We start from the raw sequence: 19,847 nt of genomic DNA, 5'->3' as shown, positions 1-19,847 counted from the left end.
TTATTTTTTATTATAATTCAACTTTTTTTAATATTTTGAAATGTATTAATATTTTTTCTAAAACAAATTCCCATTTTATTTTTTTTATTTTAAAATTCCTTTTGATTTTTTTGAATTATATTTAAATGTAGATTTTTCTTATCTAGAACATACAATATGAAGAATGTTTTATGGGGACTAGAGTACAAATTTTTGGTCGTTTAGTTTGAGCGAGTCATGAATATCAAAAGTGTTAGTTTTGAAAGTTTTATTTTCCCGATATTTTTAGTGCTGCATTTTGCGGGTTCATGATCCGATTAACCAGTCAAAAACATTTTCAGATGAACATTGACAACCGTATTCTTGACTTGGGTATCAAGTTAAACACGCAACATTTAAGCCAGGCTAGCTGGCTTTGTTCATTTTTACTGAAGAACCGAGGTTTGTATTTAACTACTAAAGGAAATGAAGAGCGGAGAAACTACAACCCAAAACCTTGTTGGAAGTACTGGTCCCTGTAAAAATCAGTGCTAAGCAACTATTTTTGTTTCAAATTACCGAATATGGATAATTTGTCAATAGCATGCTAACTTTGTTTAGTGTTTATAAGTAATAGCACCATAATCTTCTTAGGAATAATAATACAACAGGAATTGAAATATTTGTTCAGCTGTTGAGAAATAGACCTGAAATCATGGAAAGTAATGCACCGAGGTAGAAGACGAAGATAAATAAATAGTTTGGACAATTAACAAAACTTCTACAAGAGCATGCTTTGGGCTCATCATGCATCTCTTTTATAGCCCAAATTTTGTTATAGCTGCTATCTTTTAGCTAAACTATAAAATCAGTTTAAAATTACCATTTTAAAGTAAACTGCTGCCTACATCCACAACCTACCCGATTCATGGCCTCAATGCAATTTAAAAGACAGATCACAAGATGAAAAACTCTATCCATATATTTACAGAACAAGATCATTCAGCTGTCTGTGAAGTTAGATTACGAATAATGAATTTGTCAACATCAGATTCCATTTTTCATCAAGGAGATGCATTGAGTCACCTGAGCACAAACTTACTGGTTAAATAACTTGGAAAGGGCGGCCATCAGCTCCTCCTTCAACTGTTCTGCACAACCACCTTGAGTTCAAATGGAGAACGTATGAAAAACCTTGTCATTGTCCATTGAAACATTAGTCTCTTCAGCTACAATCTGTTTTTCCCTAAACACTTTGATGACTCCAGAAATCGGGTGAGCATCCAATGGGCAGCTTATCGTTACAACTGAATCATCTTGTTTGTCCTGAAAATCAAACTCTGGTGCTGGGAGCTTTTTATACTTATTTTTTCCCAGCTCCTTTTCAGTTTCCAAAACCTTGATCTTCGTCTAGAGATCAGTGATATATGTAATAGCATCACCAAGCAAAGAGGCCTTGTCCATCTTTGATATATTTGTTGGTTGTGGAATTGATAAAGTAGAAAAAGCAGAAAGATAAAAGATGCTAAGGAGTTTTCTGTATATTGATGAAAAACTTACTGCGTACAATGTGATGACTAGCTCTATATATAGTAAGTACAGTAGTGTAAAAGAATGAAGCAGAGAGAAAAAATAAAGAATCTTTCTAACAAACTTTGCAGAAGATGCTAACGGAATGCTAGTATTTTTATTTCTAGAAGCATCTTGTGATTGGCTGATTATTTGGATGACTTGTGGCATCTTGCTATGATGAAGTAGCTGGCATGGTGTGCTGCTATGATGATTGTATTACTTGATTTAATATCCCCCTGCAAGATGGAGAGTGGAGATCAGTAACTCCCATCTTGAGCAACAATGAGTAGAACATGGGGGAATGGAGGGCCTTAGTTAAGAGGTCTGCAAGTTGCTACTGTGAGGGTGTGTAGGCAGTGGAAAGAACTCTTTCTTGAATTTTGTCCCGAATTAGATGGTAGTCTAATTCAATGTGTTTGGTTCTTTCGTTAAAGACGGGATTTGAGGCAATGTATAAAGCTGATTCGCTATCACAATAGAGAGTGGCTGGTTGAGGATGAGGAACCTGAAGATCAGTGAGGAGATATTTGATCCATACGATTTCACATGAAGCAGATGCCATGGAGCAATATTCTGCTTCAGCAGAACTTCTTGATATGGTTGTCTGTTTCTTGCATTTCCAGGAGACAAGAGATTGGCCAAGGAAGACACAGTAGCCTGTTGTTGAACGCCTGGTGTCTGGACATGATGCCCAATCAGAATCGCAGTAGACAGTCATGACATGAGGATGAAGATGAGAAGAACAAACCCTGTCCTAGAGATTTTTTGAGGTACCTCAGCACTTTATAAGCAGCATTTAGATGAGGAACCCGTGGTGATGACATGTATTGACTCAAGATATTAACTGAGTAGGACAGGTCAGGCCGTGTAATAGTGAGGTAGAGAAGTCTTCCAACCATGCGTCTGTATTCACTAGGATCATCCAATAATTGACCTTCATCTTTGCACAATTTAATATTTGGATCCATTGGGATTAAACTTGATTTACAACCAAGCAAACAAGCATCATGTAATATATCTAATGTATATTTCCTTTGACAGATTTGTATACCAGTAGGATTTCGGGCAACTTCTAAGCCCAAAAAATATTTTAGATAACCAAGATCCTTGATTTTGAATTTGGTGGCTAAAAAAGCTTTTAAGGCAAAAACAGCCTTGATATCATTAGAAGCTACAATGATATCATCAACGTAGACAAGTAATATGCAATGAATGAAGGACCATTACCTTTGGTAAAAAGAGTGTAGTCAGCCCGAGATTGAATGAAACCAAATTAAAGTAAAGATGAGGAAAATTTGGCATACCATTGCCGAGAGGCCTGCTTGAGGCCATACAAACTTTTTTTTAACTTGCACACTTTATTTGGGTTGGAAAGGGAGTAGCCAGGAGGCATCTTCATGTAAACTTCTTCATTTAATTCTCCATGTACGAAGGCGTTATTTACATCAAATTGATGCAAACTCCAGCCTTTAATAGTAGCAATGGCCAATAGAGATTTGACTGTGACAAGTTTGGCAACCGGTGAAAAGGTTTCATTGTAATCAAGTCCTTCTTCTTGGGTATACCCTTTAGCAACCAGGCGTGCCTTGTGTCTTTCTATAGAGCCATCTGAGTTGTATTTGAGGCGATAAACCCATTTTGAACCAATTGCTTTCTTTCCAATAGGCAGATCAACAACATCCCAAATATGATTCAATTGTAAAGCATCAATCTCAGCATCCATGGCTTTGCGCCATTCTAAAGATTTGACAGCTTGGGAATAAGTGGTAGGTTCAGAATTTTGAAGAGGTAGCAGCAAAGGCAGCATATTTTGGAAACAGATTTTTGTTGGATAAATAAGAAGACAAAGGGTAGAGAGAAGCATTACCTTTTACCTTGGAGGTTGGTTGTGAAGAGGGAGTCACAATGACCTGTTGACAAGAATAATCTTGCAAGTATGAAGGAGGTTTCTTTTGTCGAGTGGATCTTCGTGGGGCAGAAGGAATGTTAGGAATAGTAATTTGAGTGGTGGGGGATTGTGGGGCGGACTGAGTGTTCGGGAAATGAGGCTGGGAGGTAAAAATAGAAGTGTGAGGTGGGGGGGTAGTATGTGTAGGTAAGGGACTGATTGGGCCAAGAAAAGGAAAGCATGGTGTAGAAAGTGAGGAGCTGCTGTGATTATTAGACATGGAGGAGGAATTGTAAGGGAAAATGTGCTCATAGAAGATGACATCACGGGAATGAAAGATGGAATTGGTGTCGAGATCTAGTAACTTATATCCCTTGATGCCAAAAGGATAGCCAAGTAAAATGCATTTTCTGGCACGGGAATCAAATTTGTGGCGGTTTTGTTTGATGGTTGATGCATAACATAGACATCCAAAGGTCTTCAAATGATTATATGTTGGTTTCTGTTGAAAAAGTAAGTGATATGGAGTGTTGTTTTGTAGATTTGGGGAGGGGGTACGATTGATAAGGTATGTAGCAGTTAAGACAAGATCATTCCAAAAGGAAAGTGAAATGCCAGATTGACATTGTAGTGCTCGGGCAACATTAAGAATGTGTTGGTGTTTGCGTTCAACAACACCATTTTGTTGGGGACTCTCAACACAGCTTCTTTGATGAATTATTCCTTGTTTTGAATAAAAATCTGTCATGGCAAATTCAACTCCATTGTCTAAGCGAATGATTTTTATTTTAGACTGAAATTGGGTCTCAATGAGAGAACAAAAAGATTGAATGAGAGTTCTGGTTTGAGACTTATTTTTCATTAAATATAACCAAGTGCATCTTGTGTAGTCATCTACAATAGTTAGAAAAAATCTAGAGCCATCATAGGCTATTTGAGAGCAAAGCCCCCATATGTCACAATGTATGAGATCAAAAGGTTTCGATGAACGATGTTAACTTGATTGAAATGGTAGGCGGTGATGCTTAGAAAAATGACAGATAGTACACGGTGTGTTGTCATTGATAGCAGCAAAATTAGGCAAGTCTTTTTGTAATAAGGAAAGTCGGGAATTAGATAGATGACCCATTCGATAATGCCGGAGATGTTGGTCATTATGATGGGAAATAACAGAGTTGGAAAATGAAAGTTGAGTACATGGTAAAGCAAAAAAAAAAAGTGGAGAAAGCAGTAGGTGAAACTGTTGTCAACTTGAGGTGGTATAGGCCATTGTGAATCTCACCCTTCCCAATCGTGCTCTAAGAGAAAAGGTCCTGTAAAAAACACTCATTGGTGAAGAAGAGTAGACAGCAGGATTTATCTTGTGTTAATTTTCTGGCTGAGATCAAATTAAATGAAGGATGAGTTTGTCACTAAGATGGACAGTGCCTTTGTGAGTGACTCATGCAAGATGAGCATTTGGAAATTTGACATTAAGAGACACGTGAGTGGGGGGACTGGTGTATAGGGAGGGGCAACAAATCATATGATCTGTTGCTCCTGTGTCGATTATCCAAGAGAGAGTAGTGTTTGGTGGAGAAGGGGATTGAAAAGCTGAGAAACAGAAATTCATACCAGTCATTGTGGAAGCCAAGGGGCAGGGGGGTGGGGAATCAAGTTGAACCTGATTAACAGAAGGTTGTGTAGGTGGTGATTGCAGCAAAGTCAAAAGATGTTGATATTGTGCTTTGGTGAGAACTGCTTGGGATTCCTCATTGATCTGTTCTTGGTTGGATGAGCTGACTTGGTTAGCAAATGAGTCTGGTGCTTTTCCTCGAGTGTATAGTTTATGGCTAGGTGGATAGCCATGCAATTTAAAACAACGTGCAGCAGTGTGACCAACTAAATTGCAGTGAGTACATATTGGTTTCTCAAGAGTTGGGTTGGCCTTAAAACATTTTTCAAGGGAATGGCCAGGAATTTTACAATGGCTACAAAAGTATTTTTCATGCCTTGAAGATCCAAATGGTTTGGAGTTGTCTCGGTGAGAGAAGGAAGTAGATTTTGCTGCTAAGGCAAGGGTATCATGGAAATTGGGAGGGTTGGAAATTTGCTTGCATTTTTCTTCTTGTTGAACCAGGGCATACACTTCACTTAGGCTTGGAATGGGTTTAATCAAAATGATTTGAGCTTTGATATTGGTAAATGAATCATGAAGTCCCATGAGAAACTTCATGATCCAGTCACGTTGCTAGTTTTCAAGGACATGTTTCATGGCACCATAGGTGCAGGATGGAATGAATTCAAAGTTGAGAAGTTCATCAAGAAGCCCTTTCAATTTGGAGAAATATAGATTGACAGAATCATCTCCTTGAACAATGGAGTTAATGGACTGCTTGAGCTCATAAATTCGAGGACCATTATTTTGTGCAAATCGTTGTTCCAACTCAAGCCATAGGTCATGAGCGGTATCAACATACACGACGCTGTTTTTGATTTCCAAAGACATTGCGTTTTGAAGCCAAGTTATTACCATATCATTACATTCAAGCCATGGTTCTAACAATGGATCATTAGGAATATTAGGTTCCCGTAAGGTGCCATCAATAAAACCCAACTTCTTTTTGATTCGTAAGGAGCGACGAACTGTGCGTGCCCATGAGTGATAATTATCTGCTGTGAGAAGATGATTGGTGAGAAGGGTTGCAGGGCCATAGTTAGGATTAAGAAAGTATGGGCTAGAGGGATCTTTAGGATTTTTGTTGGTTGGGGGGGGAGGAGGAGGAGGAGGTGGCGGTGGGTTATTGTCGTCTAAAGCCATTATGGCTCTGGTACCATGTTGGTTGTAGAATTGATAAAGTAGAAAAAGCAGAAAGATAAAAGATGCTAAGGAGTTTTCTGTATATTGATGAAAAACTTACTGCGTACAGTGTGATGACTAGCTCTATATATAATAAGTACAGTAGTGTAAAAGAATGAAGCAGAGAGAAAAAATAAAGAATCTTTCTAACAAACTTTGCAGAAGATGCTAACAGAATGCTAGTATTTTTATTTCTAGAAGCATCTTGTGATTGGCTGATTATTTGGATGACTTGTGGCATCTTGCTATGATGAAGTAGTTGGCATGGTGTGCTGCTGTGATGATTGTATTACTTGATTTAATAATATTTGGGACAACCGCTCTTAATGCATAGAATCTCTGATTAAGCTTCTCACGCCTCTGCCGCTCTGCTTCCACATGATTCAATGGTTCTTCTCTCCCATTGGCAGGCTTTCTCCCTCTCTTTCTGGGTTTTCGCTCATCAGGCTGAGATGATAATTCATCCCTCGACATCTCCAAACTAGAAACTACATTTTGGGGATTAAAAGCCCCAACAGCCATCTGGTTCAACTGTGGAAACCCTTTTTCTTCATTATCATCACCTTGACATCCATTAGAAGAATTTCCATAAACATGATTGGTACCTATTGCTTGTACTTTGAAGGTTTTTGAAATAAAACCAACGTCGTGTTCAACCTTAGGAGAAAAATTAATATTGACCGAGCGTGATTTTGTACCACCTAGACTAAGTTCATGTCCAAAAATCTTTGGAAATACCTTTGACTGTACAGAATTAGATTCCCCAAATGTAGTTTTAACCATGTCCACAATATTCTGTTCTTCTGGAACTGCTTTGATCGAACCAAGCTCCGCAACTCCATATTTCACAGGCACAAACACCGCAGTTTGGAACCCAGCCAACCTCGCTAGAAATGACCTCTGTTGATAATGATGTAAACAACTAGGCATATCTGAAACCCAAATTGATTTACCAAATGCATACAACTCCCCGAGTCCACAATTAGATGAATCACACCGAAAAGTAAAATACATTGAGGTAAGGTAAAACATCTCAACAGCCAACACTCCCGCTAGACTTGATGCAAAATTATCCTCATCCGACCCACCAAATGAAGCGTGAAGCTTCTGGAGCACCAGCTTCTCCACCCCCTTTGTCCTCTCAACTCCCTTCAAACTGCCATCCCCACATCTATGCATGTGTGTCTAATATTGCCTAGATCTACATAACTACCATGCAATTACATGGTAATAGTAATATGGCCGGCCAACCGTCGTCACTGAGAGCATCTCTTTTTTAAGAAAAGATCTGCAGATGGTGGCCGCATGAGATATATACATATTAATAGGTAGCATTTATATATAAATATATACATATTAATTTCTCGGAAATGAATAGCTAGCCCCTCCTCCCGGTGGCCGATCGAGGCACAAATGCGTTGTACATTTGGAAAATTTTCTTTCTTTTAATTTGGTGATTTAATTATTTCTGTTTTGCCTCCGATCGAATTAATATCTCAAGTACCATATGATATTGTTTCTGATATATAAGCACAATTAGTTAAATCTATGATCAATATATTAATAATTAGTATATATTTTAAGGATGAAACAAGATCAAGAACATATATATAATATAAAACTGAAATATTAACATGTATATATATATGCATCAGCGTTATTTATATTACACATGACCCGTACTTTAACACAAGAGACATACAGTACTAGAAATTAAATAGATCGAGATCATCATGCTTTTGTAATTTCCTACGTACATGAATCATGATCAACACAATGAAAAACAAATTAATATTATTGATCATATATAGTCACCGCCATATATGGCAGCTAATGAGCATCCATGCATTGATTATTATACTAGTGAGGGCTGCAGGGCGGTCCAGGAGTTGGGATCTATGTGCAAGAATTGGACCCCGAAGGTGGCACCGGACTACGATTCGGAAACGAGACTGCCAGCTTCTCCACACCGTATTTTGGATTTGTTCCACCACCCATCGGCCTGATGGCTTGACCAAGATCAGGCATGACCATGAAAATCAAGAACAAAACCATCACCACTTTTGCAATAGTATTACTATTAATACTGCTCAAAAGGTGGTTTCTCTTCACGCAAGACATTGTTTCTATGAAGAAATTAAGGGAAGATGTGATACTCGATATAAAATCGTAAGAGATCGATCGAGCAGCTTGGACGTTGGAATTAGAATTGGATGAATATTATGTCTTTGATCTCACATACATACATATATATATAGGTACCAGCGTGCATGATCTTAGAAATTCAGGGAAAATTTCGCATCATTTTCCGGGAAAGAGGTTAATATGCTTCTTGCTATATATATTTAATATTTTACGCCTCTTTCTTGCTGATCAACATGCATGCATCTTCTTCTATATTGAGAAACTTTCTGGAAATTAAAGCTTAATTCGTACGTACTGATTATGGCAATTTTGCTTTTAGCTAGCCCTTAAAATAGCGGCCAATAAATGTCAGGTGCACGTGCGCGCGCCCGCCATGAGAAAATCACAGCACTTGGAGCTTAATTAATAAAAGCGAAGCAAAAGAGAACAAATATCTAGGAAATTGAAAGGAGTTGAATAACTAAAAAGTCTATAAGTACTTAAGCAGGAATTAAGTGGATTAACTAGTACTCAGTTTATCTTTTTACAGTGGGATAAAAGTGTGGTATACGTACGTATATTAATTTTCTTTAATTATTTAATAGGTGAAATATTATATATGTTGATCAATTTTCAGCAGTTCTCCTTCCTTGAACCTTCTGATAATAGCTAGTAAGTATTTTTTTAATTATTTATAAATAATAGTAATTAACAACTATTTACAAACAGTTCATTATTATTTAAAAATAATTCAGTAGTATTATTTTATTATTATTTATAAATGATTTAAAATACTCTTAACACCTAAAATGAAGACGGAATCACTTTAAAATCTCTTTTGGGCTTAATTCTCAGGTCCTTCCTTGAACCTTCTAAGCAGTTTGTTATTAATTTGTGAGGATGAGAGCAAAATGTTGTTTTAGCTAGGAAACACCTATGACCAGCAATCCAAATTGTGGAGGGAAAAATGAGCGTATTGGCATATTCTTGTCAAAACCTGTGTAAAATAGTGTTGTAACAAATGTTGTTGCGGAAAGGCTTGAAAATTGGTCAAAGAAGTCAACTTCGCTCAACCCTCGCTCGACCTTCGCTCGACATACAGCTCGAGCGAACTCAGGCAGATTCAACCGCTCGACCTTCGCTCGACATACAGCTCGAGCGAAGTCAGGCAGATTCAACCGCTCGACCCTCGCTCGACACTGAGCTCAAGCGAGCCCAGGCAGAGTGAGTCGCTCGACCCTCGCTCGACACTGAGTTCGAGCGAACTCAGGCAGAGTCGACCGCTCGATACTCGCTCGACAGGTCGCTCGAGCGAACTTTGGCAGATTGTTTCGCTCGACCTTCGCTCGACACTTCGCTCGAGCCAATGTTCCAGATCACTAGGGTTTTGAACGCCTCATTTGATGGGAACTATAAATAGAACAGGTTAACTTCTGTTCTTGGTGTGGAGAATCAGAGCAAAAACCCTAAGGGCCTCCAAGAACTTCTTAGAGCAACCTCTCCCCCAGTTGGTTGATTCTTTCTTGGATAAATATTTCTCCATCACAACACATTCAAAATCAACTCTTACTTGAGTCCATCGAAGTGGACATTTTTGTTGGCCGGAAGAGTTCGGAGCTGCCGTTGATGCAGAGATCGAGAGGTTCTCGTGGGAAGCTATAGGAAGGTCGGAGTTCCGACACTACATGCGTGTAGAGATCGAGTAGGTCACTCGTGGTGTTGCAAGCCAAGTTTAGCTACTACAAAGGTTTTGTGAGTGTCTCTAAATTGGTTGTAACAAACTAAAGTTTCTATAGTGGATTTGAGGTGGTGTCTTACACCCTGAGTGGTTTTAGATTTTGAAGATGTTCTTCAAATGAGTTTCCACTCCGTGAACAAAATCATGTGTTGATTTTTTGTGTTATTTGATTCATTTATTAACTGCTTGTTTGATTAATTTTCAAAATGCCATAAAAATTAGATTACACCTATTCACCCCCCCTCTAGGTGTAGTGTTGTGTAGAACCACTGCTTTTTCATTTGGTATCAAAGCGGGTTCACTCCGCTAGGATTTAGTTCCTGAGTGTGATCCTGCTGTAGTGGTTTAAATGGATAGGTCTCAATCACTCATATCTCCACCATTTTTTTATGGAAGTAACTATGCGTATTGGAAGGTTCGAATGAGAGCTTTCCTTAAGTCTGTGGATGAACGAGTGTGGGCTTCCGTAACAAAGGGATGGAAACAACCGGTTGCATTCATTGAGGGAGTCGAAACCCCCAAGGGTGTGGAAAATTACTCTAGGGATAAAGTCAACGAGTGTAGTTGGAATAGCAGAGGCCTGAATGCGATATTCATGGCCGTGTCCCAGGAGGAGTTCAAGAGAATCTCCATGTGTGAAAATTGCAAAGAGACATGGGACATTCTTGAGGTTACCCATGAAGGTACCAAGGCTGTAAAGAATTCTAAACTTCAAATGCTAACCACCAACTTTGAAGAACTTAGGATGAAGGATGATGAAACTTTTGATGGCTTCTATAGCAAACTTAATGATATTGTCAATTCTCGTTTTAATTTAGGGGATAGAATTCCTGAGGACAGAATTGTGAGAAAAGTCCTTAGATCTCTTCCTGAGAGGTTTCGTCCCAAAGTCACTGCTATAGAAGAAAGCAAAGACTTGGACAACATGAGAATTGAAGAGTTGGTGGGTTCCTTACAAACCTATGAACATACTCTTCCTATGGATAAGAAAAACAAGTCCATAGCCCTCAATGCTATTAGAGAGGAGTCTGGTGAATCTTCTGATGAACTTGACATGAGTGACAAGGAGATAGCATTTTATGCTAAAAAATTCAGGAAGATGTTTGCCCAGAAAAACCCAAGACAGGAGAAGAGAAGGTTCAAGGGTTTCAATGGAGGTTCTAGTTCAGAAAACCGAGAAGGGAGGTATAAACGAGAAACTAGAGCTGTCAATGACAATATTCAATGCCATGAGTGTCATGGTTTTGGTCACATTCGACTTGAGTGTGCGAATTACAAAAAGGCCAAAGAGAAAGCTAATACTGCTTCCTTGACTGATAGTGAGTCTGAATCACGTGACTCACAAGAGAGATCTCCCAGGAAGAAAAATCACAACTACATGGCTTTCACTTCCTCTGTTGCAGGAAAAAGTCATATAAGTGAATCTGTGGTTGAAATTGAGAGTGTTTTTGAAAATGAATCTGGAGATGAAGATGACTTGCAAGAAATCTATGAGAAGTTGTATAAGGAATATGTGAAATTGAGGAAACTCAATAAAGCACATATTGAGGAAATAGATTTATGCAAAAGAGAAAATGAAGGACTTCAGGGCAAACTAAGAGAAACCATTGGTCTAACAGATGAGTTACAAAAGAGGAATGTGTCTTTGGAGGATAAAGTGACAACTCATGAAAATGAGCTAACTTTGTTAAATACTAAGTTGCAGAAATTCTCCATTGGGACAAACCAGCTTGACAAACTCCTAAGTTTAGGAAAGTCCTCTAGTGATAAGAGTGGTTTAGGCTATTTTGAAGAGAATCCTGATACTCCTTCAAGCTCAAAAGCCTTTTGTAAAAATGTGAGAACCACAGTGTTTGTTCCTGAAATGACTGAGAAAAGGAAGGCTCATCCATCTGAAAAGGGTAAGAAGCCTATGCAAGTGCAAAAGTCTGTTCTTCCTCCCAAAAGACAAGGCGCTCGCAACATGAGCCCCATATGTCATCACTGTGGGAAGTTAGGCCATATTAGACTAAACTGTTTTAAATTAATGAGTCACTTTGTGCATGCTCCTGCATTCGTTAACAGTAGAATTGCTTATCCTTCTGGAAGGGGTAAGAATTACATGAATGACTCAAAGAATGTCTCAACCTTCTTGAGACAAAGAGCTCACAAAGCAAGCCCCGTGTGTCATCATTGTGGTAAGATTGGTCACATCCGACCAAACTGTTTTGAGCTTAAGAGGCACACCAAGAAAATTGAAAAGCCCTTCTCAAGAAAATGGATACCAAGGTGGATCATCCAAAAGGGAAAGACGCGAGCCACACATGGTTTTGGTGCTGTAGACTGACAGGTATGCATTACATGCATTACATACATTACATGCATTTTTGTTTTATTTTGTTGTTGTTTGTTCTTTTGTTGTTGTCTAGTTTCTCTGTCATTGTTTGCTGCTCGTACATGCACTCCATAATTGCGCTTTATAATAGTGGGGTTGTTAATTCTAAAATCTAAGTGCATGTGTCTTTTGAGATTTGTATCATATACCTATATTTTACAAAGGTTTGAAATATGAGTATCTCATGTAATCTGTGACTGGCATCACACACTTCACTCCAAACTTGGTCAATTGACATTTCACCACTTGTGAGTTCATTGGGGAGGTAATCAAAAGTGGTAGGAAGCTCTACCTACATACAGAATTGACCACGGGCTAGACGACCTCATCATGGTCCGCTTGTGCAAAAATATGTATCTCAAAAGGAAAAGAAAAGGTGAAGTTGTAATAAACAAAAAAAAAGGGTGAAAAACAGAATAAGTTTTCTGTTTTCTTGAACATACTGAAACAAGTATTTAAACAGAAAGATTCAGGTCCTAGCAGCATTAGGTTTGACATTCTGTGTCTTGAGTGAGCTTCCCAAGCACTTATGGTTTCATGTTTAGCCCAACCCCACTCACGCTTTACTGTTGAAATTTCTTGATTGAGCAAGGACCGTTTTAAACACGCACGTCTATATTACTTGTGATACTTTGCTTTTACCTGCGTGTTTTATGGGAATATGATGCTTCTCTACAATTGATTTGTACTCTTGGTGTGAAAATTGACATTCCCAGTATTTGTTCAAGTCATGTGAGTGTTGTGTGCTTCAAAACTGGGCAAAATGTGTTTTTCTGGTGGTCTCGCTCGACCCTCGCTCGACCCCGCTCGAGCGAAAACCGCTCGACAGCCGCTCGAGGGTTTTAAGTTTGCTCGAGCGAACGTCTGTTATAAAACTCGAGCGCCGCTCGAGCCGCTCGAGCACAGTGCTCTGTTTCGAGTTTTCCCTCTCCCGTGCGATTTTCTTCCTCGTTTTCTCAAATTTCTTCATGTAATCTTGAGTTTTCCTTCCGAAATCATCTCCAAACCAAGGTAAATCCCTTTCTCTTTTGTATTTTCCTGATTTGTTGCTTTTATTTTGGGTATTTTCCGTGAGCTATGCATATAGGTTTTGGTTTGGGTTTGTTGAGATATTTCGTTGATTGTTTTCCATTCTTTTGGGTTATTGAGGCTCATATGGAGTCATTTTTGGGTGTTTAAGTGTAATTAGGAGGCTTTTGAAACTCCCATGGGTCTATACCCAAGTTTCACACTTGGATGCACTCCAAGTGTTCGGTAAAATGCCTCAATGAAGTGTCTTTTCTCTTTTTCATCATGCATTGGCTTAGCATTGTTTCCATATCTATTTCATGTCTATCCTAGGTTTGGGACATCGTTTAACTAGGATTGCATTATGTTTTGAAGGTGTTTTGGTTTAGAATTGGCATTGACTTGCCAATGGCTTGGCATTGTCATTGCATATGAGTTTGCACATGGCTTGGCATTGGCATGCACATGAGTCATGCATGAGGGTTGGCTTTCACTTGCCAATGGGTTGGCATTGGCTTGCAAATGGCTTGGCATTGTCATTGTATAAGAGGCATGCATATGGGACACTTTGGACTAGGCATTTATCACTGTTTTGCAAAATGAAGAGCGGCATAGGGCATGCACCAAGTTTTACATTATCGGGTGGCATTGTTGTGTCAGCATGCATGCATTCATCACGTCTACACATTGCCTTAGCCTTGTCTAACATCGTTGACTCTGTCTACAGCTGAAACCATGTCTCAACGAGTTCGTCCTCGCCAAAACCCCCTGCACCCGCTCAAGCTCACTTCTATAGTGCCAGAGCTCAGGAGTTATATTCTCAGAACTTCTCGCATCGTACTCCCATAGTTGAGCGTGAAGTGGCCTTAGGTGAGCTTATCGAGACTATCATTCCCCGTATTTTTGAGTCTCGTCAGTGGCAGGCATTGACCACTGGTCATCCCACTCCTTCTGTGGAGTTGGTTAGAGAGTTTTACTCCAATATTCATGACGTGTCTGTTGACGACTCGTTTGAAGTCAGTCTCAGGAACGTTGTTTTCAAGTAACTTCGGGCATGATACCGACTCTGCTAAATGCCCCTCGTGTGTCCTATCCCGAGTTTCCCTACTCACGGACATCTCCTCCAAGTCCACAAGTCATTGGTAGTTGTCTTTGTGGTCGACCTAGTAGTTGGGAAGGGACAACCCCTGTTTCAATTGCTCGTTTTACCCCTGATCACCTCATTCTTAGTAGGATTGTTCTTACGAACTTAGATCCTACTGGTCATAATAGTGATGTGGGTCTTGACCGAGCCCTTCTGCTGTATGCCTTGATCAATGGTGTCTCCATTGATCTAGGAAGTCTTTTGTGTTGGGTTCTTGTTGAGGCGTATCGGTCCTATAAAACACGGACTGGTTTGCCCTTACCGTGCTTAATCACCCGACTAGCTCTCTCCCAATCTGTTGCTTTCCATCCTCAGGAGCCTAGAGTTGCACTTAAGGCTCCTATTGGTCGTAGGACAGTCCAGCTGAGTCGTGCTCACACAACTCCACACCCTCTCCGTGTTGAGCATCCTCCCGCTCCCTCCTCTCAGCCTTCGAGGTCCCGACCATTTAGTTCTCAGCCGTCTACTTCGGCCCCATCCAGCTCTCAGCCATCTTCCTCAGCCCCCGGTTCGTCGGAGCCCAGTCTTCAGCAGGTACTTGAGTATCTAGCTCGCCTTGATGCCCGTTTCGACAGCCTTGAGGTGAAAGTTGATAACCTGCAACAACTTGTGACTCAACGTTTCAACAACATCGAGAGGCAGCTCAATGAAGATGATGAGGATGCCGATGGTGATGATTGAGACCCTTGGCCTATTGTGACAAAAAGGGGGAGATATTGTTGAGGGGGAGTAGTACAATAGTATTTAACTCAGGGGGAGTGTTACTTGTACTAACATTTTTTTTTTTTTTGGGAACAACAGCTTTTGGTTATGTTTGTTGAATTATATCTCTTGTTAGCTGCTGTTGTTTGATTAATGTTTCTTTGAACTCAATCTCTGATTTGTTGTTTAATGAAATATTTCTTTTCTTGACATGATTGTTCATGAATTATGATTTGGGAATTGCAAATATGTTTTTGTGCATATGTGAATGGGTATGTTTAACTGTTTGCTAAGCGTGTGCAGAAATATTTCAACATATTCAAGAATATGGATCTAGTTGGGTGTGCTAGGATTAAGTCATATGTATAGGTTAGAGGTTTTGTCACAGAAATGCCAAAGGGGGAGATTGTTGAGGGAAAAATGAGCGTATTGGCATATTCTTGTGAAAACCTGTGTAAAATAGTGTTGTAACAAGTGTTGTTGCGGAAAGGCTTGAAAATTGGTCAAAGAAGTCAACTTCGCTCGACCCTCGCTCGATGGAGCGCTCGAGCGAACTTGGGCAGATTGCACCACTCGACCTTCGCTCGACATACAGCTCGAGCGAACTCAGGCAGATTCAACCGCTCGACCCTCGCTCGACATACAGCTCAAGCGAATTCAGGCAGATTCAACCGCTCGACCCTCGCTCGACACTGAGCTCGAGCGAACTCAGGCAGAGTTGACCGCTCGATACTCGCTCGACAGGTCGCTCGAGCGAACTTTGGCAGATTGTTTCGCTCGACCTTCGCTCGACACTTCACTCGAGCCAATGTTCCAGATCACTAGGGTTTTGAACGCCTCATTTGATGGGAACTATAAATAGAATAGGTTAACTTCTGTTCTTGGTGTGGAGAATCAGAGCAAAAACCCTAAGGACCTCCAAGAACTTCTTAGAGCAACCTCTCCCCCAGTTGGTTGATTCTTTCTTGGATAAATATTTCTCCATCACAACACATTCAAAATCAACTCTTACTTGAGTCCATCGAAGTGGACATTTTTGTTGGCCGAAAGAGTCCGGAGCTGCCGTTGATGCAGAGATCGAGAGGTTCTCGTGGGAAGCTATAGGAAGGTCGGAGTTTCGACACTACATGCGTGTAGAGATCGAGTGGGTCACTCGTGGTGTTGCAAGCCAAGTTTAGCTACTACAAAGGTTTTGTGAGTGTCTCTAAATTGGTTGTAACAAACTAAAGTTTCTATAGTGGATTTGAGGTGGTGTTTTACTCCCGGAGTGGTTTTAGATTTTGAAGATGTTCTTCAAATGAGTTTCCACTCCGTGAACAAAATCATGTGTTGATTTTTTGTGTTATTTGATTCATTTATTAACTGCTTGTTTGATTAATTTTCGAAAGGCCATAAAAATTAGATTACACATATTCACCCCCCCTCTAGGTATAGTATTGTGTAGAACCACTGCTTTTTCACAAACTAATAGAAACCACGAGTCAAAACGTCATATATATGTATATATATATGATATATATCATCAGTACAGATTTTCCTTTCCTAGCTAATTGAATCTTTTCAATTTGTAGAAATTTCACGTCAACTAAACCAAACAGAAAATGTTGCGATTCAATATATAATATACACTACAAACTATAAGAATTTGTGACGAATTATTTATAATGAGAATAAATATTTTCGACAAAAACTGACACGTGCATTTTGATAGGAAATGATTATTTTTATACCAAATAAATAACAAGAAATAAGCGCAAAACCCTCAAACGGCAACTGAGAGAGATACATCAAACTGAAATAGCTAAGGAAATCCTATATTTTCAGAATCTTGCCCAAAAAGTCAAAATCTCAATTATTGAGTAAAAATAAAATATGTAATAAAATAAGTATCTTGCTAAAAATCTAGTACAAACTGAATTAATAAGAATCATCATATCTCTAACAGTGATAGCAAAATATTATCAAAGAAAAATAACTTGACAATTCAGAGGAGAAGATAACTGATTATGGAGTTGAAATGGCACTACAATTGATAACAAAGGGCTGTTTCAAGTTTATAGACACTATAAAAATTCCATCCATTTGATCGATTATGCTGCTTTGGCAATTGGCTAAGTGGTATCATTAATTCGGCAGGATGCATGCACACACACACACACACATATATATATATATATATATATGAGAAAAGGCAAGAAGATTTATAATTGGTAGTGAGAAACAATGAAAAACTGAAGTATAGGCAGTAATAACTTGTTGTACCTCCGGCCTGTCCAAAAAGCACGCAAGACAATATTTAAGTGATTCAGCAAATTACATATGTCCACTGGAACCTCTTTTATAGAATTTGTATGAGATTTACAAAAAACTCTACAAATTTCTATTTCTCTCTCACGTCCCTCTTTCTCTCTGTTTTTCTTTCTCCCCACTGCATCTTTCTTCATGACTGATCTCTCCTATTTATAGGACAGAGCAGCCTACAATCTCTACCTTAGGTGCAACAATTTCTGACCTAGTTGGAGAGATTTTGGTGGGTGGCCTAATACTCCAAGAAAAGAAACGGTGCCGATGTTTGGGGAATTGGTGAATGAATTTGCATGGGTTTGGTTTCACACTGCAGGTGGCTTTCAACAATCACCCCCTCCACCCAAGTGTGCTATACCAGATTGCTTGCAAACTGATTCATTTTTCAAATGAACACATATCATTCTTTGACATGAGAGACTTCTACTATCGAATACGCTCCACTGCACCCGAGGGTGCTCAGCACTGTACAATACTGATCAAGTCCAAACAGTGTTGGAACTTGATCCCTGTGACGACCTTCGTCAACATATCTGCTGGATTATCTTCAGTGCCAATTTTCTGAAATCTGATGTCATCTTCTTCTAATATTTCACGTACAAAGTGAAATCGGACATTTATATGTTTTGTTCGAGAGTGATATACTTGATTCTTGGCCAAATGAATTGCACTCTGACTGTCACAGTAAACGGTAACCTTTTGTTGTTTAAAGCCCAAATCTGTTACCAATCCCTATAATCAAATAGCTTCTTTCACGGCTTCTGTTACAGCCATGTATTCAGCCTCAGTTGATGATAGTGCAATTGTTGACTGCAAAGTTGATCGCCAACTAACTGGTCCTCCAGCCATAGTGAACACATAACCAGTTGTCGATCAGCGTTTGTCAAGATCACCTGCATAGTCTAAGTCAACATATCCAGTTACTAGATTATGTTCACTGTTCTCGAACCTCAAACCAACATCTACGGTCTTTGAAATATACCGTAGAATCCACTTAGCCGCATGCCAATGAACCTTTTCAGGATTATGCATATAGCGACTAACTAAGCTAATGGCCTGAGAGATATCAGGTCGCGTACACACCATGGCATATATTAAACTTCCAACAACACTTGCATATGGGACATTCCTCATGTAGTCCGGTTCTTCATCGGTTTTAGGAAACTGCAATGCACTGAGCTTGAAATATGGAGCCATAGGAGTACTCACCGGCTTCGTCTTCGAGTCGATGTTGAAGCATTGCAGTATTCTCTTCAGATACTGCATCTGAGTAAGGTGAAATGTACTTTTCACCCTATCTCTTCTGATCTCCATCCCCAGTATTTTTCGCGCTTCTCCTAGATCTTTCATTTCAAACTCATGACTTAACTGAGTTTTTAAGCGATCTATCTCCCCCTTACTTTTACATGCAATTAACATATCATCTATATATAAAAGCAAATAAATGAAAGATCCATTTGTAAGTTTTCTGAAATATACACAATGATCGTATTGACAACGAGTGTATTTTAGATCTATCATAAAGCGGTCAAACCGTTTATACCATTGCCGAGGTGACTGCTTCAAGCCATAGAGAGACTTCTTCAGACTGCAGACTCAATTTTCCTTTCCAGCTTCATTAAAACTTTCTGGTTGAGACAGATAAATCTCCTCTTCCAGATCATCATGTAAGAAAGTTGTTTTCACATCAAGCTGTGCTAACTCAAGATCATATTGTGCAACCAAAGCTAGCAATACCCGAATGGATGAATGCTTCACAACAGGAGAGAATACTTCACTGTATTCAATTCCCTTTGTCTGGGCGTAGCCCTTGGCTACCAACCTAGCTTTGTATCGCACTCCATTTTTAGCAGCTTGATCATCTTTCTGATTGAATATCCACTTACAGCCAATTGTCTTCTTTCCTTTTGGAAGCGACACAAACTTCCAAGTCTGGTTCTGGTGAAGTGACTGCATCTCTTCATTCATCGCCTTTGTCCATTCAACTTGTTCACTGGATTGTATAACTTCTCTGTAAGTGGTTGGGATCTCACCCCTTCAGTTGGTAATGCATATGTCACATAATCTGCAAAACGTGTCGGTACACTTTTCTCTCGTCTCGGTCTGTTGGTTGCTATTGATTCGGGTTGACATGGAGGTACTGTGACTGGATTATCAACCTCATCTTGTCCATGCTTTCCCAACTTCTTTGAAGTA

The 19,847-nt window shown here is 39.5% G+C and overlaps 1 protein-coding gene across 1 annotated transcript; it reads right to left on the bottom strand.

The window, feature by feature from the left end:
• Positions 1-694: 694 nt before the first annotated feature.
• Positions 695-7,436, bottom strand: LOC122306531 (transcription factor MTB3-like). The gene is made up of 2 exons (XM_043118957.1): positions 6,566-7,436; positions 695-1,433 (listed from the first exon to the last, which is right to left on the bottom strand). The coding sequence occupies exons 1-2, from the start codon at positions 7,434-7,436 to the stop codon at positions 1,369-1,371; spliced, it is 936 nt and encodes a 311-aa protein (XP_042974891.1). The 3' UTR covers positions 695-1,368.
• Positions 7,437-19,847: the final 12,411 nt, after the last annotated feature.

This window comes from Carya illinoinensis, chromosome 4 (assembly GCF_018687715.1).
Source record: "Carya illinoinensis cultivar Pawnee chromosome 4, C.illinoinensisPawnee_v1, whole genome shotgun sequence".
In the NCBI taxonomy this organism is placed as follows: domain Eukaryota; kingdom Viridiplantae; phylum Streptophyta; class Magnoliopsida; order Fagales; family Juglandaceae; genus Carya; species Carya illinoinensis.
The sequence above is the reverse complement of the archived record's forward strand: the minus strand, read 5'-3'. Positions and strand labels throughout refer to the sequence as shown.